General features: G+C 32.0%; 1 protein-coding gene across 1 annotated transcript; it reads right to left on the bottom strand.

The window, feature by feature from the left end:
• Positions 1-1,013: 1,013 nt before the first annotated feature.
• LOC140812198 (MYB-like transcription factor ETC3) lies at positions 1,014-2,269 on the bottom strand. Its single transcript, XM_073170420.1, has 3 exons — positions 2,103-2,269; positions 1,895-1,982; positions 1,014-1,544 (listed from the first exon to the last, which is right to left on the bottom strand). The coding sequence occupies exons 1-3, from the start codon at positions 2,161-2,163 to the stop codon at positions 1,418-1,420; spliced, it is 276 nt and encodes a 91-aa protein (XP_073026521.1). The 5' UTR covers positions 2,164-2,269; the 3' UTR covers positions 1,014-1,417.
• Between the last annotated feature and the right edge of the window lie 8,791 nt (positions 2,270-11,060).

The following is an 11,060-nucleotide window of genomic DNA, read 5'->3' as shown; positions in this document are numbered from 1 at the left end:
TTTATGTCCTTACACACATTTTTTAATTTGTGTGGAAAAAATTCACTATATATTACAACCAAATAAAAAAAAAAACGAATTTTGGTATTTCAATATTGGACAAAAAATCTACAAATTAACTTTTTTGTGAAAAAATTATTTTCACTTCATCTATAAGCAAATAAAACCATTATATTTGAGGCAAAAACTTGTGTGAGACGGTCTCACGGGTCGTATTTGTGAGACGGATCTCTTATTTGGGTTATCCATGGAAAAGTATTATTTTTTATGCTAAGAGTATTACTTTTTATTGTGAATATGGGTAGGGTTGACCCGTCTCACAGATTAAGATTCGTGAGACGGTCTTACATGAGACTCACTCTATATTTGGTTATTTCAATCTTTTCAAGTCAATATTTTTTGTGAAAAAGTTTGTTCAATTTATCTATAAAAAAAATAAAAAAACAAAGAATTTTAGAGTTTCGGCTTTCTTGACAACTTGATCATTATATAGTATAAATATAGTTTGACAAAGTTGTCCTAATCATAATAACTTATTTTACGAAAATATCCTCACTAAATTTCTCATGTATTACAAACTAAGGATAAAGTTGACAATGCACAATAGAAAACTTATATTATTTAAAATAATATAGTAAAATTTTAAAATTCTTAAAATACAAGATAAAGTCAAATCTAATTATATTTATATTTTTTTAAAAAAAGAATAAATCAAATTAATTCTAAAAATGTTAAAATAATATTTTTAACAAAATACAAATAATCATATATATGACTGAAAATAATATATAAAATAAAATAATACTTTTTTTAAAAAAATAATAAAATAACTAAATTCTAAACAAATTTTTTTTAAAAAAATTTAAAAAAATGGTGAACTAGTTGGATCGATTTTTAACCAGTTCACCGGATCGGTCTCAGAGTAGTGCAGACAATAAATTTTCTCTTCGGTGATGTAGTTGGGTCTGTGTTTGATACGAGTTTTCGGACGAGAAATCATTTAGCCATTTAGATAGAACAATTTGCTGACAAATTTTTATATATAAATAAATGATAAGTTCAATGAACTGTGGGTAGGGAAGATGATCATAATCAATAACCTAGCTAGTTGATTCTTCAACTATTTAGAAGAAGAATGACAGCATATGAGATCCTACTTATGTGGATACTACTTTCACTTCATTTTAATACGTAAGATCTTGCCACACATACAATTTTCAAAAAAAATGGATATTATATATGCATGGATAAATCTTAGTCATCCATCTTATCATTAGAATAATGTCCACATAAGTAGAATGAAATAAAACGACGGAAAGAAGAAATAAACAAGGCCCCACAAAAGTTGCAACCACCACCTCTTTCTATAATAGGGGAGAGTGGATAACATCGACTAAAATAAAAATATAAACATAAATCAAGAAATCTTTTCTATCTTTCGTCGTATCCTTTTGTCCTTGAAACTCTCGCTGTTTCTCATCAGCCAAAACCTTTCGATTTCTTCTGGTTTCCGACCAGGAACTCTTCCGGCAATCAAACCCCACCTGAAATTTATCAAAGTTGTTCAAATTTAATTCTCCACATGTAGGAATCGAGATTACAAAGAAAAGGGGCAAAAAAATAAATAAATGAAAGGTAAAACAATCAACAAAATTCACTGGACGAAATCCACAAATAGTGGAATCAAGATTATACTATTGTTTCTTGTAAAAATTCATGTGTTAATAAAAAGGACAAATTTTCTTGGTTTTTCTTTCATGTTTGCTTCCGATGAAAACAGTTGCATTGCAAGTTCAAAAAAGATTATGAAATAATTATTCAGACAAAACAGCTCATGATCTCCCACCATAGTTCATACATGTCGGGAAAATAGGTGAAGTTCGACTGTTCTTACCGGTCTCCCACGAGCTGATGCATTCTTGAAATTATGTCTTCTTCTTGCTCAGTCATGTCTATGAATTCCCACTCAATACTGCTCACCTCTGTGTGTACATATACATATACGTACGTATGTCAATCAGTATATCATGTATAAATAGAGAATTACTTAGAAAAGAAAAGTGGAAATATATTAGAAGTGCATGAAGAAGAAGAAGAAGAACCTTCAGAGGATTTGAGCCTAGGATTTTGAATCTTGGGTTGCTTTTGTTCATACTTATCCATTAATTTTGGACTAGTGGGGTGTCGATAAGTGGCAAATATTGTAGAAAAATAGGAGTTCTTGGAGTTGGGATCTCTGTATGGTAAATTTTCTGCATATGGCAAAACTTACCAACTATATAAAGAAATTGAAATATAGATTTCATCAGATAAAAATTAAATTTAAATTTGGGATTGGACAGAACGTAACCGATCTTCCTACCAAACAAATTGCATGCTTTGACTTGTAGTTGCGCCGTTTACTATACGGTTGTGTTTGATGTATATGTTGATGATCAATACTTCAAGTGTAACACAAAATAATCGGTAGTTGCGCCTCCTCCCCATTTTGGAGATCCATACTTCATGAATTCCAAATTTTAAAAAATATAAAGGGATATGATATTTATTACATTTACCATCAGATTGAGCATGGGGGAGGGATTTTGTAGAATACTTAATGTTGATTTAATGATCATATTTTATCTGCAATTTGTCATAAATTGTCTGATATATTTCATTATCATTTGTATTATTAATTCAATCAGGTGAATTAAGAAGTAGGATATGTTTATATATATAGTCAAAACAAGTCACGTCAATGAAATTTTGGCTGATATTCTGATGCAGCATATCTCTATCAAAGTCTTGCCTGGAAAGCAAATTCCCTCAGGGCCAATGTGTTATTGATCAACAAATTCTCAACTATTCGATATACAAAACCGATGATCCATTCTTGGCTATAGCTAGACGTAATGGTTCGTGTAGGTGCTCGCAGCTCATGAACTAAGTCAATTAACTAGCCATCTGCCAGCCAAACGTAAGTACAAGGTTGTGAACTTGAACTGGGATTTATGTATATGAGGGCTACACATGTAATAATAAATATTACACAGAACAGAAGGTACAAGATTCACTCGACGTGTCGATATCTAATTGGTTTTTGAACAGATAAGCGTGAAGAAGACGAGAGATTGCAAAAACGTAGTGATTTGAAACTCCGTTGATTGTAAAGGTTATCGTGAATTTTCGCATAGAAAACGACGTGGACGGAATCCCTTGGCATTTACTATGTCCGGGAGAAAGACATGAATCGCATCCCGTTTGGATAAAATGGTTTGATGTATGGTTAGGATTGGATAAAAGGACTGGATAATAAAAAAATTAATGATTGCGTTTGCGCCGCAACTAGGTAGAGGGAATACTTATTACGGGGCATTTCTTTTAATTAATAAAGTATTTTATCTCCAACATAGATCATTCTCTTAGATTATGCAATGACACTAGATTGATCGTGACAAGGTTCGAAAACCATGTTTTGGAAGGAAAAATTCTTACTAGAAGTAATGCATGTCATAAAGTGTTTATTCCAAGAATATCATTGACGCCTTCTAATCTAAAGATTACTTTTAAATTTCAATGAAGACAGTTCAGTATTCTTTCATTGTATCATATGCAATGATAATCAACAAAAGTCAGGGGCAATCATCGTCTTATGTAGGACTTTTTTTTAAACCCTGTTTTTAGTCATGGTTAATTGTACGTTGCTGTATCCAGAGTTACGAATCCTTAGAGTCTAAAAATTTTGATATGCGATAGTGATAGCAACCCGAAAAATTCAACGACAAATGTTGTATTTAAGGAAGTTTTTCAAAATTTGTAATTTATTTTTTTCTAATTGTATGATCTATAATCCATTTAGTTTATTTGTATTTTAATTAAAATTATTTATTGAAATTAAAATCACATTGAAAGTTTGTATGATGTTTATCATTTTATTTTGTTACAGTTATTGTTTTCTACGTAGTACATAAATTTATATGTGAATACAATATAATTGATAAACACATTATTTCATTCATTGTCTAATACAAGAGTGATATTAATTTTCAGCCGAAATATAAAAATGACTCTTTTATTCAGTGTTTCATTATTAAGATCTATATGTATATGAAAACAATAAACATTTCACTTTGATAAAAGACACGTTATAGATAAAATAAACAAATTATCATACATACTAATTTTAATAATAAATTTGATAAAATAATTGTCTGTGCATCGCACGGATGAAAAACTGGTATAATTTAAAGTGTCAGGCTGTTTTTTTGCTATCCAAATAAAGTATTAATTGGAGCGAATCAGCCCATAGCACAACCTCAACATATAAAGGTGTGGATGAATAAAAATCTTCCAATTTGAAAAAAAAAAGAGTTGTTTGTCCTTCTTGACATATGTAGAATATGTTGTGAAAAAGTAAAAATTTATGGTAAAAAGTAAAAATCTCAAACTCTCAAAATTTACCAAACTACACACTTTATAATATTTTTCTCTCTACTCAATTGTGATATTCTTCACAAATGAGAGATCTATTTATAGAGTTTCTTTACACATAATCCAAAAATAAAATTCATCATCACCTACATCATCACACACTAATTTTCAATATTTACAACTCTTATTTTGAACATTCAAATATTCAACATTCAAATATTCAATACACACATTTTAAATTATTTTTCAACACTCCCCCTTGTGATGATGATCATGATACGATGATGTCTTCATTACGTGTTTTTGTACTGCCTCGTTAAAAACCTTACTAGGAAAAACCCATTGGGATAAAAACCATAGTAAGGGAAAAAGAGTGCAGTCACGTAAAATCCCCCTCATGTTGACACGAACAACTCTTCACAAATTTCGTAGATTGCGCATCCCAATGTTATATATGTGCTTTCTGAATATTGACGTAGGTAGTGCCTTTGTAAAGAGATCTGATGAGTTTTCACTTGATTGAATGTGACGAACATCAATACATTTATTCTTCTCAAGCTCCTTGGTGAATGCGAAGAACTTAGGAGGAATATGTTTAGTTCTGTCGCTTTTTATGTATCCTTCTTTCATTTGAGCAACACATGCAGCATTATCTTCATATAGTATCACAGGCTTCTCGTCGAATGATAATCCGCATGAGATTTGGATATGTTGGGTCATTGATTTTAACCACACACATTCACGACTTGCTTCATGTAGTGCAATAATCTCGGCATGATTTGATGAAGTTGTTACCAACGTTTGTTTCTGTGAATGCAAAGATATTGCAGTGCCTCCATGAGTAAATACATATCCAGTTTGGGAACGTGCCTTGTGTGGATCAGATAAGTATCCAGCATCAGTATAACCAATTATACTTGGATTAGCATCTTTTGAATACAAAAGTCCCAAGTCTGTCGTTCCTCGTAGATAACGGAATATATGTTTAATTCCGTTCCAGTGTCTCTTTGTTGGATATGTGCTAAATCTTGCCAACAGATTCACGGCAAAAGATATATCAGGCCTTGTACAATTTGTAAGGTACATAAGGGCACCGATAGCACTTAGATATGGTACTTCTGGACCAAGAATATCTTCATCATCTTCACATGGACGGAATGGATCTTTTTCTATGTTTAATGATCTAACAACCATTGGAGTACTTAAAGGATTTGCTTTATCCATATTAAAACGTTTAAGGATCTTTTCTGTATAATTTGTCTGGTGAACAAACATTCCACATTCTTTTTGTTCAATTTGTAAACCCAGACAATACTTGGTTTTTCCAAGATCCTTCATTTCAAATTCTTCCTTCAAGTATGACACAACTTTTTGAATTTCCTTATTCGTTCCAATGATGTTTAAATCATCAACATATATAGCAATAATTACGCATCCGGATGTTGTTTTCTTAATGATTCCAACCTTTCTTTGATGTCCCATTTTCTTTCGTTGTGGTGGTGCAATAGGCACATACACCATACATCCAAAAATTCTCACATGAGAAATGTCTGGTTCTTTACCAAATGCAAGCTGCAATGGGGAGTTTTTATGATATGCACTTGGTCTGATGCGAATTAATGAAGCAGCATGTAAAATTGCATGTCCCCAAATAGAAATAGGGAGCTTTGTTTTCATAATCATTGGTCTAGCAATCATTTGCAGACGTTTAATCAATGATTCAGCCAATCCATTCTGTGTATGTACATGAGCAACATGATGCTCAACAATGATTCCCATAGACATACAATAATCATTGAAAGTCTGGGAAGTAAATTCACCAGCATTATCAAGTCTAATTTTCTTGATTGTATGATCGGGAAATTGATTCCTCAATTTTATTATTTGAGCAAGTAATCTTGCAAATGCAACATTTCGAGTTGACAATAAACATACATGTGACCATCTGCTGGAGGCATCAATCAATACCATAAAGTATCTGAATGGTCCACAAGGTGGATGGATTGGTCCACAAATATCACCCTGAATACGTTCAAGAAACATTGGTGATTCAGTTTGAATTTTGACTGGTGATGGTCTTATAATAAGTTTTCCAAGAGAACATGCTTTACATTGAAACTTATTATTCTGAAAGATCTTCTGGTCTTTCAGTGGATGACCATGTGTATTTTCTATAATTATTCGCATCATTGTTGAACCAGGATGTCCCAATCGATCATGCCAATTGGTTAATATTGAAGAATTATCAACTACCATGTTTGATTCAATGGGACTTATATGTGTATAATGCAATCCAGTAGGGAGCATTGGTAGTTTTTCAATCACATATTTCTTTCCTGATTTATATGTGATAAGACACATATATTTCTCATTCCCTTCATTCATTGTTTGGGTATTATACCCATGGGAATATATATCATTAAAACTCAACAAATTTCTTTTCGATTGTGGTGAATATAAAGCATCATTGATAAAAAATTTTGTACCATTAGATAACAAAAATTGTGTTTTACCACATCCTTTAATCAAGTCTACAGGACCTGATATTGTATTCACCGTTGTTTTTGTTGGTTTTAGTTCCAAGAAATATCTTTTATTTCGGAAGATAGTGTGCGTTGTACCACTATCGGATATGCAAACTTCAGCTTTGCTCATAGCATTTTCCATATTTGAACTTCAAAAAAATATGCAATGAAATAAATTACTGGCAATATATATTTAAATATAACACATATCATAATTATACAATAAAACATTATTCTATGAATACATGAAAAATAAATTATTGTACATTTATATTCTACCATTATATTGTTCATTTTCAGAGAAATCGTTGAGAAAATCTACAGCATCAATATTGTTCATTTCTATCCCACCAACATATTGATCATTTCCAGAGAAATCATTCATAAAATCACCAGCATCAAAATGAGTTGAATCACTCAAACGGTCACTGCATTCAGTGAAGTTGGTCTCCTTTTCTTTCCCCTTTAATGATTCTTTATAAAGTTTACAAAGGTGCTCAGGGGCTCGACAAACTTTGGACCAATGTCCTGGAGTACCACATCTGTAACAAGAACTTTCATATCTTTTTGAGTGATTCTCATTAACACTTGTATTCTCATGATGCCTTTTCTGTGGATGGTTTGAGACGCTCTTTTGAGATGAGTTATAAAAATAACTATCTCTATTATTTTCAAAACCACGGCCACGACCAATTCCACGTCCATGTCCACGACCATGATCTCGACCTCGACCTCGACCAAAATCTTGTCTTTGAATTTGATTTTGGTTCCGAGGTTTAAATTCATTTTTACTTACAGCATTTACTTCTGGAAATGCTGTTGATCCAGTGGGTCGGGACTGATGATTTCTCATTAATAGCTCGTTGTTTTTTTCCGCCACAAGAAGACAGGCGATGAGCTCAGAATATCTCGCAAATCCACGTACTCTATATTGTTGCTGTAGAGTAATATTTGATGCATGAAACGTGGAAAATGTTTTTTCAAGCATCTCAGATTCTGTGACCTCATGTCCAGTAAATTTTAGCTGCGAGATTATTCGATACATCGCTGAATTATAATCATTGACTTTCTTAAAATCTTGGAATCTTAACATATTCCATTCATCACGAGCGGTCGGAAGTATAACTTCCCTTGTATGTTCAAATCTTTCTTTCAATCCTTTCCACAAAGCCATGGGATTTTTTTCAGTCAGATATTCACATTTTAATCCCTCGTCGAGATGTCGACGCAAAAATATAATGGCTCTTGCCTTTTCTTGTGATGTACATATGCCATTTTCTTTAATAGTCTCGCTTAGACCCAATGACTCAAGATGCATTTCTACATCGAGAGTCCATGACATATAATTCTTTCCCGTGATGTCGAGCGCAACAAATTTGAGCTTTGTTAAATTTGACATGGTGGTACTAAAAAAATTACGATACATTTTATTAGTTAATGAATATTGCAATACAAAGTAATGGATAAACAACAACTACAAGCATTTGTAAAAATAAAGAAAACACACGAGGAGGATATTCTCCGATTAATACAAGACTCGTGAGTATGATAACCAAAATAATTAAAAATAACCTTGAGAAAGCCATCTTCTTTTTTCTTCGAAAAATTTGATGATGAATAATTTTTAGAGAAGAATAGAAAGTTGGAATGATTGAATGTTTTTGTGAGATCATATTTATAGGGCAAAAACTAGCCGTTTTTTTACCATTTATGACCGTTGGTGTACAAAAAAAATAAAGGTATGTATTTGTATAATTTTATGGTAATAATATGGTGTATATAATATTAGACATGTTTAAATAATTATGTATATCATATCATAATATTATAATGAGTGTCATAATTTATTTTGTTTAAAAATCTTATAGGCTTTTATACTTGTCGTATCCCTTGCCGGGAGTGTGGGATGTCGTCTTAACATCCTCCCAGGATTTATAACAAGTTTATGAAAAATTATTTTTATTGTTTCTAATAATAACATTATATTGTATATTAAATATATATACACAATAAATAAATAACAGTAAAATAAAAATTATTACTTTTGTTACCTTTTTCTTCTGTTCGGAGCTTGGAAAAGTATGTAGGACTTTTAGAGCTTCGTGCTGATAACGTGTTGTGAAAAAGTAAAAATTTATGGTAAAAAGTAAAAATCTCAAACTCTCAAAATTTACCAAACTACACACTTTATAATATTTTTCTCTCTACTCAATTGTGATTTTCTTCACAAATTAGAGATCTATTTATAGAGTTTCTTTACACATAATCCAAAAATAAAAATCATCGTCACCTACATCATCACACACTAATTTTCAATATTTACAACTCTTATTTTCAACATTCAAATATTCAACATTCAAATATTCAATACACACATTTTAAATTATTTTTCAACAGAATAAAGAATATCAACAGTTTTCAGATTTATAAAAATAAATTATGTAGAAAAATATATATTATTGTGGGCGAAAGGCAACGCCTTTTTCAATTGTGAAAGGTTAAATTGCACTTTTGAAAACATTAATCATTCATCAAGTAATTAAAAATTTTAAGAGGTCGCAATTAAAAGATTCAATGGAATATATAATACAATGAGTTTGGAACCTCAATCCATTCTAAGTACAATAATTTTATATTTCTCTTCTCATCATTCTTGAATCATATCGCGTTTGGTTCGAGTTTTACAATAATTATCTTTCGATTTATGATCTCGTCTCACCAGGCAACCGATGCAAATTTCAGGTTCGTCGTTAATTTTGAATAGTTTGTCATTTATTAACCGCAAAAAAAATGGGATTGCTCTACCTTAAATAGGTCGACATATTCTCCAACATTATCACATTTGATTCCATTTTTGGGACAAACAGAGCGTGGAGAATTATTGCAACCATTACTGTGCGGGAGAATTAGATGGAAAAATTTTGGATCGTGCCCGTCCACCTAACAAGTATGATGCGAGGAACAAGAAGGGTTGGGCACCCACCCTTCAACGACAACGAGCCAGTTGTAGTCGTCAGAATTCGGTACCACCACCTGGGCTGGGGACTCGAGAACAATAATTGGACATGGTAAAAGTGCGAGAAATTTGGCTAAGGATGGATTGGAATTTTAGCTAGAGAACAATTATTGGACGTGGCAAAGTGTTGGAAATTTGGATAAGGGAGGGGGGTTGATGTTACCCACTTTTTTGGATATTCCAATATTGGAACAGTTTCAACTAAAATAATCTATATTAATACCAATAAAGACGGCAAGGATCCGTACCATGTTACATCGAAAAATAAGGTAAAACTAGCACATCATAATTTATAATTTAATATCTGATTTTTGGATTTTGGCCCGTTTGGAGATACCGAATTTTTTTGATGTTTAGAATCGATATATTACATATTATATATTTTAAATTAATCGATTTTAAATTTTTGACTTGTTCAAACGTACAAAATTGAAGTGAATTTTATGACGAGTAATACAATTTTAAGAATAATTATGATAAGTTTCAACTCAAAAGGAGTCCTACTCCTTTACCAAATGAAATCACCAATTCAAGTGCAACCCCAAGGGTAGGGTACTTAGATGCTGTTGAGCTTGATTCACGAAAGACAAGGCAGCATGCCACATCTAGGATCTATCTTTCCAGATGAATGAAAAATAAATTGAGAGGTTTGATCTCCTACACACCTATTTGTGAGCAACCGATACAACGACCTCTTTTTAGATGTGATGAAAATATATATCCAATAACTATACATCACTTTATCGGTGCTCATATAATGACGATCATCAGAGGGTCTTTGCAGTTGATTGCATATGTGTAGGCTCTGACCGTGATTTGGAAAATTCATTTTTTATCTTGTAAATATCACACATACTGCAGCGCAAGACGGCACATTTGTCGACAATAGAAATTCTGAGAAACTTTCATCATAGGTCACGAATCACGATGATATACCCAAGCTGTTTAGAAAGAGGTGGCAGATTGTTGTGGCTTCTAAGTAAATCCCCAGCTTCAGTACAGCAGTAACAAGCACTAGGTTCACAATGACTAGACTGACAATGAAAATAACTCCCGTCCATAAAAGCAACAAAAACAAATGACAGACTAATCCAACCAATAGAAAA

This window comes from Primulina eburnea, chromosome 14 (genome assembly GCF_022965805.1).
Source record: "Primulina eburnea isolate SZY01 chromosome 14, ASM2296580v1, whole genome shotgun sequence".
Taxonomy (NCBI): domain Eukaryota; kingdom Viridiplantae; phylum Streptophyta; class Magnoliopsida; order Lamiales; family Gesneriaceae; genus Primulina; species Primulina eburnea.
The sequence above is the reverse complement of the archived record's forward strand: the minus strand, read 5'-3'. Positions and strand labels throughout refer to the sequence as shown.